General features: G+C 42.7%; 1 protein-coding gene across 4 annotated transcripts in view; it reads right to left on the bottom strand.

Annotated features, from left to right (window-relative positions):
- Positions 1-1,048: 1,048 nt before the first annotated feature.
- CNTNAP2 (contactin associated protein 2) overlaps positions 1,049-23,574 on the bottom strand; it is a 1,641,691-nt gene continuing 1,619,165 nt past the window's right edge. For all 4 annotated transcript variants that reach the window (XM_008179187.4, XM_065583877.1, XM_042842751.2 and 1 more), the window contains 2 exons: positions 9,395-9,466; positions 1,049-6,051 (listed from right to left, as the gene is read on the bottom strand). In XM_008179187.4, coding sequence (XP_008177409.1) covers positions 5,852-6,051; positions 9,395-9,466 — 272 coding nt within the window. In that variant the 3' untranslated portion in view covers positions 1,049-5,851. The remainder of the gene's footprint in view (positions 6,052-9,394; positions 9,467-23,574) is intronic.

The following is a 23,574-nucleotide window of genomic DNA, read 5'->3' as shown; positions in this document are numbered from 1 at the left end:
TATAGGGACAGTCCTGATTTTTGAGTCTTTTTCTTATATAGGCTCCTATTACCCCCACCCCCGTCCCGATTTTTCACGCTTGCTGTCTGGTCACCCTAGTTACAACAGGGTCACAATTTGTCATGTATATGTAATCACGTTCTAGAAACTCAGCTAAAGTCCTAGACAGGACCAGGATTGTAGTTGGTTTTGGAACCTCAAGGCAATTTGTAGTAGACAGCACAACATGCTGGGGACAATGGTATAACTATTTCCCCTGACTCACTGGTATTTGTAACATTCATGTTTCCCGGCTTGGTTTCACATACTCTTAGTCATAAGTACAAGTCATATACTTTTATGAAGGTATTTAATATAAAAGCTTTCTGGAACCTGATAATTTAACCTATTAAAAGACAGAGGGCCCAATTCTGCCCTTAGATATGCATACACAACTCACTGCATTCAATAGTAGGCTCACATCCATATTCAAAGACAGAAGTATGGTGCTGAAGGAACACAAATGAACTATACTATGTTATTTTAAGAGAGGGAATTTTTATACGTATTTCATACTACAATGTAGAAGATAAGATAAGATGCACGATGAATGCTAGCAACAGCAAAACTTCCTTAACACTGTCTGCAAAGGCGCCTGAATGACAACAATCACAGCAAAAGCAGTCATTTTGTGCCGACCAAACTTTTGAGGCGAGATCCTCAGCTGCCCTAAATCGGTATAGCTTTCATGAAGTCAATGGAGCTATGCCGGCTTACGCTAGCCAAGGAGCTGGCCTTCAGCATGTAATCGAGGCTGGTTGAAATGAAAACTAAACACAGTCTAGCAACAGTTTCTTATTTTTAAGCAATCACTATTTTTGTGTATGACTGCCTTCTTTGTTGCAAGGAGGAACAAGTCCTTTTGGAGAGGATATGAGTCGCTGCATATTTTGAGTCTTTTCTCATGAGGCAGAGACTTCTGTCCTTTCCAAATTGACTTCCTGTTGTTAGAGGAAGAAAAAATATAGACAATGATCAGAACATACAAAGCACAAGGAAGCAGTTGTTAGGATAATTAAAACTATGTAGAATTTCTATTTTTTTATTTATCAATCTGGTTTCTAATAGAACTTTTAACTAAAGGAAAGACATTCACAAAGGATATTAGGCATACATACATATTTTCCTTCTTTCATTCTTATTTACATGCTGTTACTTTTGGAGGGTGAGATTCCTGTTTCATATCTCTAGGATGGAATACCAATTTTGATTAACAGAGATAGAATTTAGGTTCTGCTTTTCAACAATGTAACCCATAAAGAGTCACCATGCTTATGACACAATGGAAGATAATCTGAGTGAGAAACCATATTAAAAAGCTACTGCTTATCAGACTGAGTAACAGCTTCACATTTCAATTGGTATCCTGGAAGTTAGATGCATCTGCCATTAAAAGTGATTCTGTTTTGATTAAAATGTAGTCACTGAATAGACTCTCTTCTAAAATGAACTCTTATCTCTACCATAAACTTGTAATTATACACCCCCTCTTTGGCAATCTTAGTGAAATATTGATGATAACCACCCTTTTATATGCATCATGCTGTCTTGAGCATGATTAAAAACGTTGCGAATTCCATACCGTTCAAGTGGTAACTGCTGTGAAAAACATAACGATGTATAAGAGAACAAAGGCGCAGTGTATATGTAGGCACAAATATTATAGTCCTAACTGAAATTTCGCATTTTTGTTTAATATTGATTTCTGATTTTAAAAGTCATTTCTAATGTCAACTGACTCTAATATGGAATAAGGGGCATTTGAATTAACACATAAGAAACAACAGATTAGAAAGCTGGTTTCTATTAAAAGCTGTATTGTTATCAACACCTTAATTTTTACCATTTTGGCTAGGACAAAATTTCTTTGGCACTTCACAGCTCATCTCCTTTATTATGACTGTTGATCCAAATGTCCCTTAGCATTACCCCACTAGACCAACACTCCTGATTGTGGGCACAAGCTGCCCCCCCACTGAAATCAACAGGAATTTTGCCATGGATTTCAACGGGAGCAGGAGCAGGCCTTTTAGAGTCACATTTTCCCACATGTTCAAACAGGGAATGGGACTAAAAGGAGTGACAAAACTGACTCAGCTGAATGTGCACTATGCTTCTATGCTACTTGAGTACATTTCAGGGCAGTGTTGCGTGCTCATCAGGATTCACTCTGTTATGATTCAGGTTTGGCCACCATAGAAAGATATATAGCACTTGCCAAAAACTCACTATATTACCTGCCATTTTTAACTGCTCAGTTCATCAGTACAAACTCTCTTAGCAACCAGAAGTACCTGTGAACTTCCCTCACGAATCATATAAGATATCACCATTTCTTTTGCAAGGGAGACTTTCCTGCAAAAGAGATGGTGCTTGCAGGCTTATGCAAGGTAGCCATCTTAGTCTGCTGGTTCTCAGTTCCTGGGCCCTTGCAGGGCCAGTGTTTATCCTGCTTAAGACTACTCACCATGACATTCTAGGAAAAGGTTACAAGAACCGGCAGACAAGACACCATCTCCATCATAAAATACTGGTGTGGAGGGCACGTGTGTCAGTCTGCAATGTCAAATCCATTGTCTCAGCCTGCTCAGCTCTCTCACTTCCAGTTTAAGGAAATACACTATTGCTAATGCTGCTCTCAATAAGATTTTCAGTCATTAATACAAATAGCTTCTGGGTTTATGAAGGCATTTCCTTATTCCTGTTGAATCAGGAAAATAATCATAACATTGAAATTTATCACCATCTTCTCACCACATGAGGCTTCCCTGCAAAGAGGCCAACTCAAATTTACACAGCTCTCATGAGCTTCACATGAGGAGACATGAGAGACAGAAGGTTGGGAGACCAGATGCTTAAGAGTATTGGCACTGACTTTGCCTTTCTTCTTTATTGCACGGGTTTGAATCGAGACCAGCTCCATCATTTCCATGAGATGGCTGCTCAGTGCCTCATGTGAATTGAGTTAGTGGTCTCAGTTTAGTTATTAATGAACAGACATCACCATCACAAAGACCACTGTCATAACAGAGATGCTTGTTGCTAGGTCAACCAAGTACCTGAAGACTTGACTGGACATGGAGAGACAACTATCCACTTGCCCTTCCAGCGCAGGGATGAGGCATGTTAGTGGGGAAGTATGCCCCTGCGGTGATTTGTGCTGTCTTTGTTGTGTGAAGAACCATAGGACTCCAGTCTCAGGCGGCAGAGCTGACACGTCTCACACTAAATTCAGTTAGAAAGTCAGCCTTTTTACTGCAACAAAATCACAACCTAAGGAAATGGGCGCTCTGCTCTCATTTGCTGTATCTGGGCCTTCTGAAGTAACAGGTACAGTCTTTACTGGGAATGCCTAAAATACCATTTGAAATCAAATTAACAAACTAAAATCAATAAGGAGAAGTGGGATTTTCTTCACTAGAAGAGAAGACTTTTGTGACTTACCCACCCAACAGTAGAGGTGGCTGGCCTGAATAATTAGTGATGTATGGCAGATTAGTTTCAAAATGCTATCGTGTTGTTTTGACACTCTTCAGGGGGAGGATATTCTTCTTATACCCACTGATCTTAAACAAGAATAAGGTCTTTTCATTCAAAGAGAGAAATGATAGTTTTTGAGGCAAACCAATGCTAATCACGGGGTGGGGTGGGGTGGGGCAAAGATGGGTTTCTTTCCTGTTTGGATTGCCATAAAGATACCTGAGAAACAGACAATAACTTTCTTAAAACTGGCCAAATTTACCTATTGAGTCCAAATCCATACCCTGAAGAAAGTAGTGGGTTTGTGATCTACATTAGCTATAGTGATTCAACAAGTCCCGTTTGTGATACAGACGAATTTTAACGAAAGGCCTTAACACATATCCAATGTCTTTAAATTGTCGCCATGTCTGCTGACTGTGCATTTATAAACAAGGAAGCAGTTTTAAGACCTGTGAATGCAAAGGAATCCTGAAAATGCTCCAATATTCTGTCTCTAATTTTAAAAAATTCTAATTTTACAACATCCAACAAAATAATGCTCTATAAAGCAAAAATAAAAGAGAAGAAGAAACTAAAAGAAAACAGCACTGCTTAGCTCATCAGAGGGCAGTTCATCGGAATTTCAAATAAGTCTTGTGAATAGGTACTCAAGGAATGGATTAAAGCGGTGCATACCAAATTTGTAAATATTATAAGGTTACGTGACACCAAAAATGTCACAGGCATAAATCCTTTCATAAGAAATTCTTAGTATTGGTTCTGTTTTTTGATGCACAGTAAATGTCCTGCTATACATTCATATCTTCATTCTGTTCCATGCATAACTACCCATAAGGCCCTGTGTCTCCATCAAACAAGGTTATTGGAGACTCCTGCTCCTTTGCAGTGGGGAAGCAAAAACCACTTTATTGCCATCAAAGGATGAAATTAGCTATTCAGGCTACCACTTACCCTCTGTGCAAAGTGCCTGTCTCTTTCTCAGTGACATGCCTGACATTCAGCTGGTCTGAGAGATTGTGATCCCTGAAGCACTAGATATTGCCTTTGCAGTCCTTAGTCATTACTCCCCAAAGACAGTGAAACTGATCAGGCAAATCTGTTTATTAAAAAAAAGGACCTCTGCTCTCATGCTGTGTGTTTCTGTTGCCCTCTCTATGAGCAGGGCTCTTTAAGCCTCTTGTGTTACCTTACTGCCTGAGAGAACACTGTGACAGAGGCTTTCTTCACAAAGGGATTTAAACCAAAGATTTAAAGAACAAACTAAATTGCTATGCCAACGACAGAAAAGTATTCTGTGAAAACTGTTGGATCAAATGCATTCCTTAGAACTGTGCTAATAGTTCTGTGAAAGCATATGAAGAGAAACAGGAGCAAACAAACGGTAAAGGCTGACTCTAATTCCCAACTACAATGCTTATGCCTACATACAGTTTATGCCAAAATATCACAGGCAGAGCTGAGTTTAAACTGAAATCGCCATGTGGCCTCAGGTCAGCAGCATTATAGCCAAAGTTACAGAAACAGATTAAGTCTGCAGACTCAAACTAGGTCTACAGACTCCTTCAGATTTAAATAAACAAACCCAAACAAAAATTTTCCTGTGCTTTTACTCCCCTCCTATAGTCAGAAATAATTATAATATTTTTACATTGCTGATAAGGACTATACACAATCAATATTTTGAAATGCCTGTGCCAAAGTGGGACTCTTAAAGTGTTGGCACAAGATGGTAGCATTTTGAAAACTGGCAAATATGATTTGATCCTCTTTTCCCTACCCCACTTCCTCCCCTAGAACTTTTAAACCCCAATTCAAACACCACCAAATGAAACAATATGTGAACGAGTATTATGGCAACCTGTCTGGAACTGACTATGCGTGACCGAAAAGAACACTTGGAGGATGTGTCGATTTGTAAGCTGTTCTCAAGACAGAAATATCCACATTCTAAAGGGCTTTTAAAAAATGTAGAAAACTGGCCCTGTTATCATCACGGGTATTTAGAACACCTCTAAACACACACAGAAAAGACAGGTATTACTGACAAATTTTAACCAATGCTGAAGCTCTAAAAGCTGCTGTTTGTTGTTGTTGTTTGGATACAGAAGGGGCAATTCATTGCAAATGAATATTAAAAAGTACTTTTCTTAAATGTGTGTGTGTCATCCTTGTTTCCAGTCTCATCGGTTTTGTCTGTTGCTTGCTCCTTCATTTGTGCTGATCTTTTTACTAGATGTGCTCAAGAGTCTGAAGTAGAGCATTCTCTCCTTGCTAAAAGAGTCATCCCCAACCCCACCCCGGCCCTGCTTCCAACCCCCTCCACACACTCTCAGATAAGCCACTCTTTTTTGCTCTCGTCAATGGTCTCCGTAAAGTTGGGGTCATTGTTCATGATGGCTGCATCAGCGCTCTCAGCAGACTCCGCCCCCTTGGCCTCATTGGTGTGGTAGGTTCCCTTGTGACGGAACATGTAGCGTATCAGGAACACCAGCGTGCAAAGGATGGTGAAGATCACAACAGCGATGACACCTAATGGAAAGGAGAAATGACAGAAGCAAAAAAAAAAAATTCCGGAATTCCACAGGGGCTTGATTTTACTGTCTACTTCATATGTTTACACCAATCTGGCAATTAATTACCAGTGAAGTTAACTTTTTTTGTTTGGCTCTACTAATGTCTATGGAATTCCTTTGTGGTTTATTCCAAAACTTAATCAAACGGAGTCCCCAATCCTTACTGCAATGGTTGAACCTCAACATTATTACTATTTATACAGTCCACAGGTGTATTTGGTGCTTCATGCGTGGTCATAGAGACAGAGGGCCCAACTACTCCCACTAAATACCAGTATAAATGAAGATGAGTTACCTGGGCTTTGTCAGGACAACTCCTTGGGGGACAGAATCCGCATGTCACCTGTAGGTAGGCCATGGAGATGCAGCAGAGGCCTTCTATGATGCCTATTGCATTTGTCTGGAATAGTGGGTACTGGCCTTCTGAACCCCCAAGAGGTCAGGTGAGGTTACTCCTCACCTGACCTACCCTCAACTGCACCATCCTATTTAGAGTCACCTCTGCAATAGCCTAGTTGAGGCAAGTACTGAGTGCCTTGACATAGCAAGCCCCCTTTATGACCTTCCTCATGTTCCCTATGGATGGCAGTGGTGCTAAAGTGGCACTTCTGTGGTGTAGAGGGCCGGATGGGCCCTCTGTGGGTGTGTGAATTTCATCCAGAGTGGGAAACTGCAAGGTTCTCACGCTAACAATCTCTTCTGTAGTCAGTCGTTTTATACGAGGCTTGGTAATTGATGAGCTGGGCATTAAGGGTGTTGTTTAGTTATGTTCCCTATATTCAGAGATGCAATTCTGTGCTTGGAGGGAGCCCAGTTTGTATGGGGGATAAACACTGACGCTCGTCAAATATTTTCAATTTCAATTTTTTTTTTATTAAAAATGGGGTACTTTTCACAAACATTTTTCTATTTTCCAACAAGCTATAGACACTTAGTTTTTCAACCCTAAAAAGGGGCTAGTTTGATAATAAGGGCTAGATTCACAAAGATACTTAAGTCACCATCACCACACCTAGCTTTTAGGTGACCAGAAAATCAATGTGATTCACAGAGCTCTCAGGCTCCCTATAAAATGAATGGGGAAAGATAGGCACATCAGGATGGGATTCACAAAAGCAAGAACACTAGATGACTCCCTCCCTAAGATAGCCAATGGGAGATGCCAAGCTGAGGGAGGGGTATACAAGACCCCCACCCCCCACTCCTCTCAGAAATAGGCACCTAAGTCTGGAGGCAGGGAGGCGCCTCACTCTGCTTTGAATTCTCAGCTGTAAACTCTCTCTTGGGATTAGTACCTATGTCATTTTAAAAGGAAGGACTCCCTCGTAGCTTTTAGCCCAGTGGTTAGGATACTCACCTGAGGTGTGGGCAATCCCCAGTTCAAATCCTGCCTCCATCTGATGAGGAGAAGGGATCTGAACAGAGATCTGCCACCTCTCAGGTGAGTGCTCCAAGCACTGGGCCATGGGCTATTCTGTGGGGACCCCTAAGTCTCTCCTGTTGAAGCTTTTCCCCTGTGCATAAATAATTAAAAAACCTCTTTGGAGCAGGAGACTGGATCCCTGGTTTTTCACCCCCAGGTGAGTGCTCTAACCACCAGGACTCTCTCTTTCTGCCCCCCCATATTGAAGCTGTTCCATTGTGGATAAGTGAAAGAAAGCTGTGGTAATTTCTCCCTAAAACAGATTTTAAGATGAAAGGTTTATCTTTTAGAAAAATACTTGAATGCATTTGGAGATTAATGTGGTAATACTATGCCTCTCTAGCATACTATGGTGCTAATTAAAGAGGGGCTCAGACCCAACCCCCTTATCTGAATACCCCTTTGTATGGTGCAGGCCAGGAAACCTAAGCATATATATGTCTATGTATAAATCTGAACCAGGATCCCCATTTTGCAGATAATATCTGAATTATGATTAAGAAAAAAATCCTTCTCACAAACCAGTTTCACTAAGGAGTGGTCTACACTAGGAAATTAGGTTGGTATAACTACATTGCTCAGAGGTGTGAAAAGAGTACACCCCATGAGAGAGGCAGTTAAACAAACCTAGCCCCTGGTGTAGCCAGAATTCTCCCACTGACTTAGCTACCGCCTCTCGGGAAGGTGGACTACCTATGCTGACAGGAGAACCCCTCCCATCGGCATAGGTAATGCCTTCATTGAAGTGTTGCAGCTGTGCCACTGCAGCGTTTTAAGTGGATGCTGAGGCCAAATTCTGCAATTAATAACATATGCATCTGTAATTATAATGAGGTTCTGTGAGATGTTAGGGCAGAATCTGGCCCCTAAGTAGATGTGAGGTCAGCGTGATAGCTGGGGCCGGCTCTAGGAGTTTTGCCGCCCCAAGCAAAAACAATTTTGGCCGGCCCCCCCCCGTTTTTTTCTTACCTCACCCCCGGCCCCGCCTCAACTCCGCCCCTTCCCCAAATCCCCAGCCCTGCCTCCTCCCCGCAGGCTCTCAAGCCTAGGAAGGAGGGAGGGAGGGAGGGGGAGAAGCGGCGCGCGCGCCGTGGCCGCTCGGAGTCTCCCCCTCCCTCCCAGGCTCTCAAACCTGGGAGGGAGGGGGAGCAGTGGCGTGCGAATCAGCTGTTTTGCGCGCCGCGGACGCTCGGGATCTCGCCCTCCCTCCCAGGTTTGAGAGCCTGGGAGGGAGGGTGAGCAGCGGCGCACGAATCAGCTGTTTCACGCGCCGTGGCGCGCGAGCAGCGGCAGCAGCAGCGGAGGTGAGCTCGGGTGGCCGGGGCACATTTTTAGGGGCGCCGGCCATGCCGCCCCTAAAAATGTGCCGCCCCAAGCACCAGCTTGTTTTGTTGGTGCCTAGAGCCGGCCCTGGTGATAGCTGAATCATGTCACGAGTATAACAGAGTGTGCTTGACCTACAACCTTTGAATTACAGGCTTGAGCCTACTTCAGTGGGAGCAGGAGCAGGCCCCAGGTTCACGCTGATTGGTGTGTACTAGTTCATTACACTAAACGGCAGGACATTTTACCAGTTATACCAGTACAACTACACTGAATAAAAGTGGCTTTTTTTGGCTTTAGCTTAAATAGCTTCCAAAGTGCCGTAAGCTAAACTGAAAAAAGGCACTCTTCTATTGGGCTAAGAAGGTCTAAATGGGGAGTTTTGACAGTATAACTAGTGGTTTAAATTCAAACCTTACCTTAAACTGGTATAACTGTCCCATGTAGGGAAGCCCTTTACTAAACCAAGCAGTTTGAACACATTATTTTCTGATGTTTCAAACTTCTATACACAAGCCACAAAACATCTTACCAATGCATATATTTTTCTTACCTCCAATAATGGCAGAGTTCCTGTTAACTCCATCTCCTATAGCTTGACCATTGTATGGGAAATCAGCACTGGCTGTAAAACAGGAATCAAAGATTCATGTTATAATATATCAGTTCCCGAAAACTCACAAGACTGGCTTAAAAATACACTTGTCACAAGCCCAAGATCCTAAAATAAATAAAGTTAAGAAAAGAAAGTCAGCTGCGATTTGTATTTTTATTTTTAAATAAGAAACTTTCCCCTCTACCTAATACCTCAAAGCCACTCCACTCAACCCCAAACCATTCAAGAATCTAAATGAAATACAAGAGGCAATCCAGCAGTATGTGTTAACACATAGTCAAGTATGTCTGTGGCATCCTGAACTAACAAAGACTTTTATACGATTTTTTAATTTATTTCTCCCTAACAGTGGGAGATCATATTGTGCTTCTAATGAGATTTTTGCCCTAGTGATACTAGACATTGCTGTCCAGAAGGGATTCCAACTTCTCCAGCCTTTAGGGACTGCTATACAATACCAGCAAACTGTGTGACAGAAAAAGGAATTCTCTTTTTTGTTGCACAGCCTAAAGTAAACAAATGAGTGATTGTGGTAGAGATGGGCCAAAGAATCAGTTAGGCTTTAGGCTAAAGTTTGGATGGGAAGTTCCAGGTTTGGCCATCCACAGAATATTGAGGAGTATTTTCAAAGGGAATCTCATCTATTTAATCTGTGATCGTAATTTTTCTGTATTGTCCATCACTGCAGTGCCTACTTGCTAGCTCTATACTGCCAACCCTGGTAGTTGTGCATATGGAGGCACACTTACAGCACCTGATACTTTGTCACTGAAACATAATAATGTTTTCAATGAATCAACAAGAACATTTCAATAAGAAAACCATTACTGGAGGAGATGCAGAAATTGGATAAATTATTTATTACTCAGGTCAGTATTTAAAGCGTAGCTGCTCTTTTTTCGTTGGTGTATATTGTAATAGGTTGCCATTAAAGACCACTGATGCAATCACTGCATCCAGAGGCTTGGCCATTATGGAGTTTAACTTTCTCTTCCTAGGCATCTAGGTTCCTTTTGTGTTGCAAAGTCTTAATAGCTCAGAATCACCTCTCTAGCTCCAAAACTCTCTTCAGACCCCACGGCCCCAAGTGGTTTCCCATATGTATACTCTGGGAGCAGAGCCACGGCATGTTAAATAGCTAGTAGTCTGACCTCCTGTATAACACAGGCCATAGAACTCCCCCAAACTAATTCCTAGAGCAGATCTTTTAGAAACACAACCAATCTTGATTTAAAAATGGTCAGTGATGGAGAATCCACCACAGCCCTTGGAAATTGTTCCAATGTTTAATTACTCTCACTGTTAAAAATGTATATCTTATTTCCAATCTGAGTTTGTCTAGCTTCAACTGCCAGCCATTGGATCATATTACACCTTTCTGTACCAGACTGAAGAGCCCATTATTAAATATTTCTTCCCAATGTAGATAGTTATAGACTGTAATCAAGTCACCTCTTAACCTCCTCTTTGTTAAGCAAAATAGTTTGACTTCCTGGAGTCTATCACTATACAGCATATTTTCCAACCCTTTAATTATCCTGTGGCTCTTCTCTGAATCCTCTCCAATTTATCAACATCCATCTTGAATATACAGTCTGCCATTCTTCTTCCTTTGATACAAACAGGAGCTCTTCAAAATTCTTGTTAACTGACTGGTGAGCTAACATTAATATCTAGAAACTCGTGTATGTGGTCCACTATGATCTGCATCAAAGAGGAATAATAAATAGTCTATGTGGCAATAATACACAGGTGCACCAATGAGGGAGCTGTTAATAGGCAAGAGTGTTCATTTTCTCCATCACAGTTTGGCAACTCTTCAAATCCTTCCATTATCTCCAGGACATTAATTGTAAGAACATATCCCAGCAGGACTGTGTTCATTGCCTGATACTTGTTCCACAATAGCCGCAAATGATGACTTGCCCAGAGCAAATAAGCGTCACGAAGCTGTAGTTATTACATGTAGCTAACCTTCACATAGCAAAAGCAATTATCTTGCTCATAGGGATTACAGCTGTACTGTTGCTGTATTATTAGGTTGAGGAAGAAAAAAGAAAGCTGCCTTCCTCATTTAGAAATTTCAACCAGTCACTGCCATGCTACTTAGGCAAAAGTATCCCAATTCTACAAAGAAGCTGAATGAATTTTGGTTCTAAACACCGTGCACCACCCTAGCCATTACTCAGGACCATAAATAGGGCCATTTAGTTATTTGGGTTGTAAAGGCTGGGCTGGAACTATACTGATACAGTCTCCTTCGATATTCAGGAATCCCTTAATCTCCACCCTGTCTCTCTGTTTTACAGCAGCCAAGTGTCCATTTTTATCAATCCACTGGGAATCAAATAGCTCTTCTGTGGAAGCAGCCATCCTGGAAAAAAGCCACTTCTCATAGAATATCAGGGTTGGAAGGGACCTCAGGAGGTCATCTAGTCCAACCCGCTGCTCAAGGCAGGACCAATCCCCAAACAGACTTTTACCCCAGTTCCCTAAATGGTCCCTTCAAGGATTGAACTCACAACCTTGGGGTTAACAGACCAAGGCTTAAACAACTGAGCTATCCCTCACCCACTAAAGCCTCATCCTCTGGCTGCTGTGGCAGTAAGCATGCACAGATACCAACCAGAAGCGAAGCAGTAAGGACATGCCAGCACCATTGTGCCAAACACAGGGCTGACATGTGGATGCACTGAACTGCTTTAGGGGAATCCAAACTCAGCTATGGTTTGTAGACACCAGGTCATCTGATATACTTGCAAAGTGCAAGGCAGATTGGGAAATTGTTCTCCGGACACCTCTGGTACATAGGGTGGAGTGGGAGACAGTCTGGGATTATGGAGAGACACATAGCAGTGTCTGTTAGAATAATCAGCAGTGTAATAGTTAACACCATTGACATTTAACTTGTCACCAATAGGCTCCAGACTCAACAATCCACTGAGATGCATGGAATAACTCCTAAATGGGTTGCTACTATCCTCTTAACTTTTTATAGCAGGGGTTCCTGAAATTTGTTAGAGCATTCTTCTCGTAACCACAGAAAAAAGCTTTTAAAAGTGATTGTGGGATAGTAGGTGACCAGACAGCAAATGTGAAAAATCAGGACAGAGGGTGGGGAGTAATAGGAGCCTATCTAAGGAAAAGACCCAAAAATCGTGATTGTCCCTATAAAATCGGGACATCTGGTCACCCCATGTGATAGGTGTATAAAAATTGTGTGTAATTTTTATGGTGACTAAGGAAAAATCTTCCTAGGGAAGAGTGGAAGGACACAGTCTTCCAATGAAAGCTGCATCCTTGGAGACAATTAAAAAACTATACTGGACAACACACGAGAAAACATGGAGAATAATCCTGCACTGGGAACAAGGATGGATTAGATGAGCCAATGAATTTGATTCTGCACTGCCTTGCACTTTGCATTATCATTTCCCAATGACAGCATTTTACATGCTTTGATTGTGCAAGTGCAAGGCAGTGGAGAATCAAGACCAATATAATTTTCATTTCAAAATTAAAGGTTCCATGATGCATGATTTTCTTCCTTATTCAGATCAATACATTTTAGGTATAAGAATGGTAACATACTGCAGGATTACATCATATAGGGCTGCATTTATCTGTTAACTGTTCAAATTTTAGATACGTTTAGATTTAGATGTAGTGTTTTGAATATTTACTGTTATCAAAGTTCCAAACTGATCTGCGGTATATTACATCACTCAAAAGCCTGGACCCATTTATCTTTTTACTTCTCAGTAGACACATCTGCATGTCACTGGGTGCCTCACTAGGACTTCAGACAAGAACTGATGATATATTAGTCACGCCGGCCTAAGCTATTACCTTAATGAAAATTTCATGAACAGTTCTTACATTTCACCTGTTAAGGAAGGAAAACAAATACTTCCTTTTATAATTAATGTAGAATATGAAACGCTCTGGTGCTCTCAAAGGAACTGTAGAGTTAAGTGCTGATCAAAGCCTAGCTGTAGATATCTAAGCATTGCTAATGGACCCAAAGGGAAACCTATAAAAAACTGCCTTGGGACCAGGAAAAATTGTCTTTATGGAAAGCGTGTGTAGGCGTGTAAACCTCCAAAGACAGGGTTTCTGTCTTGTTTCATTTTACAATGGTATCTGGGAAGGATTTTGACTCCCTTCTCCTCTCTGTTGGAGTCCTGGAAGGAGATTACAAAATAGCCCTAGGGTGGAAATAGTCCCAGTCCTCTCTACATATACCCTGCAAGGACGGGAAAGGACTAAGAATAGGGTTCAGGGTTGGGAAACTCATTTACATGGGTTGCCTACCCTGCAAGCAACATGTCGACTCCGACCCATGCAGTGGGGAAAGTCTGGTTTGCAGTGGGGAAAGTCTACCTTCAAGAGACTGTATCTTGTGAGCTAAATAGGGCCCTGGTTCAAGGTAGTTGTATCTCTTTCTGCACTCACACACACATACATACATCTGAGCAATAAAGACTGTTTGATTATTGTCCCTTTGATACACATTTTGGAGACCCTTGCTACTCTATGCTGTCACATTAAAGGTTTTGGATACCGAGACGTGTAATGCCATTACACCTCTCTCGGTAGAAAGATGAAGCCTGTGGTGATGAGTCTTGAGGGGAATGGCTTTTAAACTAATGTATTTGTAAACTGAGAAGCTTTGAAAAATAGCAACTGCTATATTCCCAATTTGTACATTAATGTGCCTATAATTTGTAGCTCCTATAGTTGTAATTATCAAAAATGGTGGGCGCAATCCTGCCGCTGCTGAGGTCAATGAGGATTTTGTGGCTGATTTTAATGAGAGCAGAATCAGGCCCTATACATGTGATGTGTCCGTTAATTTTATGAAAAAAAGAGACAAAACAAAAAAACCCAAACTTTTGTATGGAGGATGTGGCATGAGGTAGGAGCAAAGAAGAGAGCTTCAATATTCAGAGTCAAAATATAAATTTAAACTTGAAACTGTAAAGGCACCAACCTTGGCCTTCAGCTTCAGAGTGTTTATGCTAGTTCACTAAATTATCTTAGTCTCTGGACAGAGAGCCAAAGGAAAAGCAAGGTAGTGGAGCCAAGAATTTGGATATCAAAATTCCTCCCTCTCCACTATTTAATAAGTTCCCTTAACAGGATTCCTAGTTATTGATAATACTTGTAAAATAAATACGGTCTTAGCAGAGGTGACAGTGGCTCTCTTTTTAAACTAATCTACTAATTTTCTTATTCCTAGACTGCATGATTAACATTCTACTCAGTACTATACGAAATAGCTACAAACGCGTGGGTCTCTTAGCAAGTAACAAAACAACGTCTCGGTTTGGATTCGGAAGGTAGCTAAACGTCAACTGGCTGGTGCATCTGATGAAGTGTCAGGAACTACTGACTCTGATTATATCTTTTAGGAGAAGAAAAACGTGCATAATTGTGAAAAAGAACCAGGCAAGAGCGAAGGGTCCATTTTTAACTCTCCATCAGTAGAGATTACAGCACATTCTAGCACCATAATTAAGAATTTAAGGCACAAGCACTGATGTTGCCAAATCTAAGACAGACACTTTCCTTAGTTTGTCTCCTTGCTCCTTAGGGATGAGAAAAATATAAACAGTTACATCCTAAGACCTATTACCTATTAATATTAATTTGCAGTGTTGATGATGAGCAGCTGAGCTGTAAAGATTTGCCTGGTTTGGGTCCGAGCTACCCAAGAAAATCACCTCTCCCCTGTTAGCAAATGCACCAGAAATCAAACTTAGACATTTCTGCGGATACTCCTTAGGTATGTAAATCTGGGGGTTGAAGGTGGGTCATTCTCATCATAGATCCCCTGGCTCTGGAACTCACTTATCAAGTGGCCTGCCAGAGGCTGACTCTGTTGGCCTTAAGGGCATGATGTAGGGGCTTTTTCAAATCTTTGCATGAGTGGGCAATGATGAGTCTAGCTTATAGCTTAATGTCAGTGAGTACTGCGTTGCCAGCAATGATCAACAAGCATGTTCATTTTAAAAAAATACTGTTCAGTGCCCAGAAACCATGTAGTAGTTTAAAAATGTGGCCTCATTCTCAGTACAGATGCTTAGTACAGTGGCATGCTTGGCCTTTTATCCTCTAAACACTTTCTGGATCTGCACTTTTTGTGTCTTCAGAGGTCAAGTTTGGAAATGGAGAGGCCCATCATGAATAAAGATGACTGATTCTTTTCTTCTAATTCATTTGCCACTACAGATAGGGATTTGTAGGAAAGAATCATCTGTTGCTTTCCTCTGAAGAAGATGATGAGAACAGCGTCTTATGTCATCTGTTATCGAGCTCTCTCTTGTGCTGTTGGAAGCACCATTACAAATGAGGATCGCCCCTTTAGTGTGCTATTCTCCAAGAGGTCTGCAATTGGGAGATGCTCCATATACTGCATCCACCGCCCCAGATAGTTTGAAATCAGAAATAGTATCTGCAGCTAATAATGCTTGGGTTCCTCTGCCTTCATGAGCCAAACGTACAGGGACAAAGAGAATATAATATACTAAAAGCAGCAGCTATTCAGTACCTCAGCTGCTTTTTGAACTGGTGCATTCTTGAACAGCATTTCTGAGATAGTTCCTGTCACAAGACAATTGCTCTGTCTACTAACATGTGGGAGGGCTAATGGTCACCGAAAAGAACCTTAGAAGCCCAATTAGCCTTACTCACTGACAACCTCTAATGCTGCTCAGGAAGGAGATAAACGTCTTTGTTCAAAACAGCCACAGTGCTGATATATTAGTCGCATCATCCCTAGTGAAAGGTTTAACGTAAAATGATGAGTTAACCATGTGCCATTATGTCCCATATTCTTCATAGAAATATGCGTATGATATGAATATGGCATAACTAAGATGTATTTTTTGCAAGATGGGTAGGTCATGTGAGATATCGATGGAAAGGTTATGATTTACTGAATATGATTATCCAATGTGTATGCATGTATCATTTCTATATCTAAAGTTAGGTATATTAACTATTGTGACAGACCCAGACCAGTGGGGTACAGGAGTCTGGTAGAGGGCAAATATACTGGTCACTGGATGAGTAGTTTTCTGTTCCCTGAGTGACCAGAGCAGGGGCTGCACTAGAGTAATCAGGAACCTGCTAGAACCAGTTAAGGCAGGCAGTCTAATTAGGACACCTGGAGCCAATTAAGAAGAAGCTGCTAGAATCAATTAAGGCAGGCTAATCAGGGCACCTGGGTTTTAAAAGGAGCTCACTTCAGTTTGTGGTGTGAGTGTGAGGAGCTGGGAGCAAGAGGCACAAGGAGCTGAGAGTGAGAGGTTGTGCTGCTGGAGGACTGAGGAGCACAAGCATTATCAGACACCAGGAGGAAGGTCCTGTGGTGAGAATAAGGAAGGTGTTTGGAGGAGGCCATGGGGAAGTAGCCCAGGGAGTTGTAGCTGTCATGCAGCTGTTACAGGAGGCACTATAGACAGCTGCAGTCCACAGGGCCCTGGGCTTGAACCCAGAGTAGAGGGCGGGCCCAGGTTCCCCCCAAACCTCCCAATTGACCTGGACTGTGGGTTCTTCCAGAGAGGAAAGCCTCTGGGCTGTTCCCCAACCCACATGGTGAATCTCTGAGGCAAGAAAATCTGCCAGTAAGCGCAGGACCCACCAAGATGAAGGAGGAACTTTGTCACACTATGTAACAATTACAACTGTGTTTTCATCTGGGGAACACCCACCAGACAGTATGCAAACAGCCCGGATGGGCCATTTAGAGGGAAGTCTTTGAAGATGCTAATCTCCCTCCTTCCTGAGAAGTTTCCTGGGATGCTGCTTTGACACTGCAGGGTCAGCTGATCATGTAACCTTGTACTGGACACCCTCTTCGACTTCTAGTGTTTTTCCATTAAAAGGGAGTGGGAGTCAAACTGGGAAATAAAGGATTCCTGCCATATGCAAATCCTATTTAAGGCTGGGGAGTGAGTTAATCTTGGTTCTTCTCCAAAGCCTCCCTGCCCAAGAAGGAAGACTGATGAAAACTCCTAAAGAAACAAGAAACAAAGGAACTAAGCGGGGGGGGGGGGGGGGGGGGGAGGAGGAAGGGCGGGAGGTAGGGGCTGAGCCCAGGTGAGAAAGGTCTAGCCTGTGAAAGGCATACCTGGAGATTTAAGCTGCAAGCAGTGCAGTTTACCTTTGAGAAACTCTGCAACCTGCATAAAACAAAAATTAGGGTGAGAATTTGCTACTATTAACCAGTTAACTTAGTGTATTAAGTTTAGGTTGTGTGTTTTGTTTTATTTGCTCAGTATTCTGCTTTGATCTGTTTGCTATCCCTTATAATCACTTAAAAGCTACCTTTTCTGGTTAATAAACTTGTTTTTTGTTTATTCTAAAACAAGTTTGTGTAATTCATAACTGGGGGAGGGGGGGAAGCTGTGCATAGCTTCCTCCACATTGCGGGAAGGGACGGATTTCATGAGCTTACGCTGTATAGACCTCTATGCAGCGCAATACAATATAATTTTGGGATTGCATCCCAAAGGACGTGTACACTTGAGTGCTGGGCAATCCCCGAGCTGAGTCTTCCCACAGAGAGCTGATCTCAGTGTCTGTGTATCTTTTTGCAGCTGGGTGTGTCTCTACCTGTGTGTGTGCTGGAGAAGGCTTGAGAGCCTGGCACAGCAGGACAGGGTGAGGGACCCCAGGCTGGTGGAATGGGCAGGCCCAGTGGGACCCCAGTATATCAGGTGGCACCCCAAAGGGGGGGGGTGGTGGCAACCTGTCACAAACCACATGTAATTTCCCACATGGTATTGTGTCAAATGCTTTACTGACATCCACATAGATTAGATCTATTGCATTCCCCTTGTCTAAGAAATCAACTCTCTTATCAAAGATATCAGCTTAGTCTGGCACGATCTACCTTTGGTAAACCCATGTTCCATTTATCTTCATGTCTTTAATTATTCTTTCCTTCAAATTTGTTTTAACGTGTTGCACACTACTGGGGTCAGGTAAATGTGTCTGTCTGCAGTTGCCTAGATCATCTCCCTCCATATCTTAAATATAGGCATTACATTTGCAATTCTCAAGTCACACAGTACCACTGCCAAATTAACAAATTTATTATTTATTTAACTGGTTTTTTTTAAATTACTGAAGACATCCACTCTAGTTAATCCGCATTTAGACAGATTTAAAAAATACCCTTCAGTACCAAATAAACCAGAAATTACCCCTTTGTAGCTTTTCCATCTTCTGTGACATTACATTTTAAGATGCAAGCTAATTATGGTTAAATACACTTGTAAAATTGTAAACAACGTTATTTTAAATGCACAGTACATATAGAAGGTAATTTCTACAATCGCAATACTTTGTCCTTTTTATACTTTGTATTCCAAAATACCACAAAAGGTTAGACTACGTTTTGACTAATTATTAAATGTCCATTTTAAAATCAAATCTACTTGATTAATTCTTGTGAGCTGAGAATTAATGGGGGTTTTGTAGAAGGGGAATTGTACTGCTGATTTGCATTGGTTTCATTCGTCTTTACCCCTAGTAAGTCAGACTTACAGTGGAGAATGACTTGTTGAATTTCACCGCTTCATCATCACCAGAAAGAGTCACCATGGCAACAGTGAAAGACTATGCATTATAAAAATACTCAGCAAGCTAAACAAGATAATGCTTTAAGATAAAGTTGTTCAATAGTATGGCAAAGTGCCAGAAAGGGGGGAGAAGCAGCATTTTAACTCTGGCAATGAATCCAGAAGGAAATGAAAATGCTGATTGTATTAATTCCAAATGTATGTGAATTCAGTGCCAAGTACAAGCGCAAGAATGATAGCCTTAGAGACTGAAGTCCTGTGTGTAGCACAGGCAATGGCAGTGCATGCCTCCCCACCAATGTGTCTCAAACCTGACTCACAGGAACCACTTCTAGGTCTCTAGGGCACATTCTACTTTTGTCTCTATGGCTGCCAACCTGAGAGCTAATTAGTAGTAGTTATGGTATGGACACCTGCCTGCTTAGAAATGGATTGAGACCTAACTGTGGGCATCCAAGTTTGAAAACTTCGTCTTAAGCTAATATGTAGCACTTGTTTTTCACGGTAGCTCTGGGATTATATTGCTAGCGCTATCAGGTGGTCTCATGTTATTTGACTGGTGAACCCCTGCTGCTCACTCCCCTCCTCAACATTACTCCTGAGGGAATTCTGTGCCAGAACATTAAAAATTCTGCAGAATTCTGTAAATTTTATTTGTCAATCAATAAATGTGGAGGCTCCAGTATTGCAGTGGGGAGCAGAGGCCACTGGCTGCACGGAGGTGGGAGATTACCCTGCAGCAATCCCCTGGGACATGAACTTGGTGGTGAGGCTTCACCTGACCCTGACACAGCGCAAGGGTCGGATGTCCCAGAAACACTGGGGGCTCTGCCCCTCCATGTCAGGCACACTAAGTGTGGAAAGGCAGGCTCAGCTCGGCAGGATTCAAGTGTGGAAGGGCTTAGTGTGTGTGGGGTGTGTGTATGGGTACGCAGGCGGGGATCTTGATGCACAGGGGTTGGGCAGATGGGAGATGGTTCTGACTGGCCCCAATGGGTCTGACCTGGCAGCATCTGGGGTATCCTCAGCCCTGTCCTCCCACAGTGATTTACTCTCTGCTGGCTGCTCTGGGTACCCGAAATGACATGCTTTGCTTTTCTGTTACAAAGTCATTTTTCTGCATGGAAGCAAAGAAATCTGCAGCGGACATGAATTCTGTGTGCATGCAGTGGCACAGAATTCCCCCAGGAGTACAACATGCACACACACATCTCTGCTATGACACCAATGATAGCACCCATCATAATGTTCTTCTTGTGTCTCCAGGGGATCTCTGCTGGTAGGTAATGATTAGCACGATTCCTGTAGCACTGGCAGGACATAGAGTCAGAAAGGGAGCTACTTCTTGCAATATCCATCCATCTTGAATTATTTTTGCAGCAACATCTGTTTTAGCACAGTTAACTAACCAGTGTGATCTATTCCTATACTTGAGAGACCTTATCCAAGATCTAGCAACAACACAGATGTACAGTAGCTTCATTTCAATGTGAACTGTGCTCAGCACCTCTGGTAATATGCCACTGATTTAGGAACCTATATATCGATTTATGAGTCTAACTTTGGGGACCTAGGTTGGGGTTTTGGCTTCAGTCATCCAGCACCAAGATTTTGACATTGCTGTATCTAAAGTGCAACTAAACTGTGTGGGTGAAATCATAATAAATCTGAATAGATGTAGCTGAAGGCTACCTAGCAACCACAGAGGCGGTTACTGTTCAGTTACTTCACAAGACATGTTCTTTGCAGCCATTTCAGTGTGAGAGGGTGGGAGCTGACTATATTCCAACTGCCTTTCCCTTTAGCACAGCAGGATTTAAATCTGCGACTTTCAAAGGGCCATTGTCATTGTCCTCCTATCCAATTTAGTGCCTAAGGAAATTTACACTAAGAATTCATAGAATCATAGAATCATAGAATATCAGAGTTGGAAGGGACCTCAAGAGGTCATCTAGTCCAACCCCCTGCTCAAAGCAGGACCAATCCCCAGCTAAATCATCCCAGCCAGGGCTTTGTCAAGCCGGGCCTTAAAAACCTCCAAGGAAGGAGACTCCACCACCTCCCTAGGTAACGCATTCCAGTGTTTCACCACCCTCCTAGTGAAATAGTTTTTCCTGATATCCAACCTGGACCTCCCCCACTGCAACTTGAGACCATTGCTCTTTGTTCTGTCATCTGCCACCACTGAGAACAGCCGAGCTCCATCCTCTTTGGAACCCTCCTTCAGGTAGTTGAAGGCTGCTATCAAATCCCCCCTCATTCTTCTCTTCTGGAGACTAAACAATCCCAGTTCTCTCAGCCTCTCCGCATAAGTCATGTGCTCCAGACCCCTAATCATTTTTGTTGCCCTCATTGAAGTACATCTTCCAGTTCTGGAACCAAAGGGCGGTCTTATTTCATACCTCTAATTTTTCATGTACTTTCCCCCCCACACTTCACACTAGAAAAGCCTTTGGTATGCAAATTTTGGATGGTTTGGGAATTCTCTCAAACTAAAAACCCCCAGTGTGCAAACTATCAACTTGCTAAAGTAAAGGGCATTAAAAACAAATGTGTTGTTCATGTATCATTTATTAATATCACGTGTGTGAGTCCAAAGTCATATTGTCTACAATATGGTCAGATTGGCAGTGACCTTGGGGACTTTTCACCTTCCTCTGCAGTGTGTGGGTGCGGGTCCCTTACCAGGATTATCTGGGTATCTCTCACTTAATTATTTCCATGCCACTGCAGGAGCCTCGGGCATTGGTGCACCTCAGCCCCTCCTATTCTTTGTCTGTGGTACACAACAGTCTAGTTTCCCATGGGCTGTAATACTTTGGTCTAACTGTAGTTGTTGGGCTTAGTCAGTGGCAGATTAGCCACTGGGCCAACAAGGCCCACGCCCAGGGGCCCAGGCCAATTGGGGCACCCCCGCACCTCAATGCACTCTTCCCCCACCCACCCAGCTGGTGGTCCTGCTGGGGAGCGGGGTCGGGGCACGGGGGCTTGCCCCACTCTGCCCACCCACCTGATGCTCTTGCCGGGGAGCGGGGGAAGCCCCCGCGCCCTGCTCCCACTCCCCAGAAGGAGCCCTGGGTGGGTGGGGGGACAGGGAGGACTGCAGGTGGAAAGGGTAGGAAGGGCCCCCACTTGCTCTGGCCCAGGCCCCCACAAACCCCTAATTCACCTCTAGGCTTAGTATGTGGGTGCTGGGTGGTGTTTGTGGCTTGTGATATACAGGAATTCAGACCATGATCTGATGGTCCCTTCTGGCCTTAAACTCTATGACTCTATCTTTTCTTGGAGTTAAACAGCCAACTTCTTTAGACCAGCAGAGATCCTGTACAAGGACTAAGTTGTTCTTAATTAACATTGACGGGGGAGGAGTGGTGTCACTGCACCCACCTCCCTCACCTCACTTCACGTCTTTGACAGTGAAACTACACTAGTTCCCCTGTATGAAGGGGACCCGAGAGAGGGTGCCTGTTCTGCACCACAGTGGAGTGAAGTATAAGTCAGGAATCACTCAGCGACCTTTCACTCCTGTCACTTTGACACTACATTCTACTCACTGTGGAGTTTCACTCCACTATAATTGGTAGGGCTTCACTTTGTTTCTCCCCTTTGTATGTAGCAGTTATTTATCAGAGAAGTGTCAAGTGAGTTTAACCGCCCCCTCTACTCTCACTAAGCAGTGGAAGAAAAATGAGGAGAAATCTCTGGCTCCCAACCTTGATGCTGCTGCTCCCCGCTGAGAATGAGGCCAGGCCCCCTTTCATTCCAGCTTCCAAATGAATGTGTTAAGAAAAGCCCTGCCGTTACTTCTGAGTGGACAATGAGGGTCTCTTGCCAGGTAGTCCTTCTTCAGCTATGACAAAACTCCACGTGTAGTGAACTTTCTTTGTAGGAAAAAATTCCTTTAGTTATAGAAGTCCAACTGCACTAGTTTATTTTCAATAAGTTAAACTGGGGCTGGCGGAAGGATTCCATATGCCCTTCACAAAAGGGCCTTTTATTTAAAAAGCATAGGAAGGTGATTTTGTAAGTACACTAGATTGAAATGGGGGCATGAGGCATAATCTTCAGGCACCAGTTGATTGGATGATTTCAGAGAAGATGAGCAACAGGATAAGAGAACTTATGAGGAACAATTAATAAAACTAATGGCTTTATGCTCCCTTCTTACATGGTACAAGGTGAAGGAGATGGGCTGAAATGTTACAAAAAGTTGGCTGTATGGAGGGCATGTGTCATTATATGGTAGTCTCTCTACCATGAAGCTGCCAACACCCCATTGGCTGGATTGGGGATCCACAATGTTGGAGGGTGTGACGCATGGCCAGAAAGGCTGCAAAATAAATGATTCAAATTCAAACCTTAAAGACAGGTGGGGAAATAACCTTTGTGTTTTTGTGTATTTACATATGTATGGGTAGTGGTTAACAATGTAATCAATGGTCCCTGTCTATGCTGTATTCTGATAATTCAAAGATTAAAAGAACATCCTAGCATTTAAATGAAGTGTAAACACGGGATATCTCT

This window comes from Chrysemys picta, chromosome 2, assembly GCF_011386835.1.
Source record: "Chrysemys picta bellii isolate R12L10 chromosome 2, ASM1138683v2, whole genome shotgun sequence".
NCBI lineage: Eukaryota > Metazoa > Chordata > Testudines > Emydidae > Chrysemys > Chrysemys picta.
The sequence above is the reverse complement of the archived record's forward strand: the minus strand, read 5'-3'. Positions and strand labels throughout refer to the sequence as shown.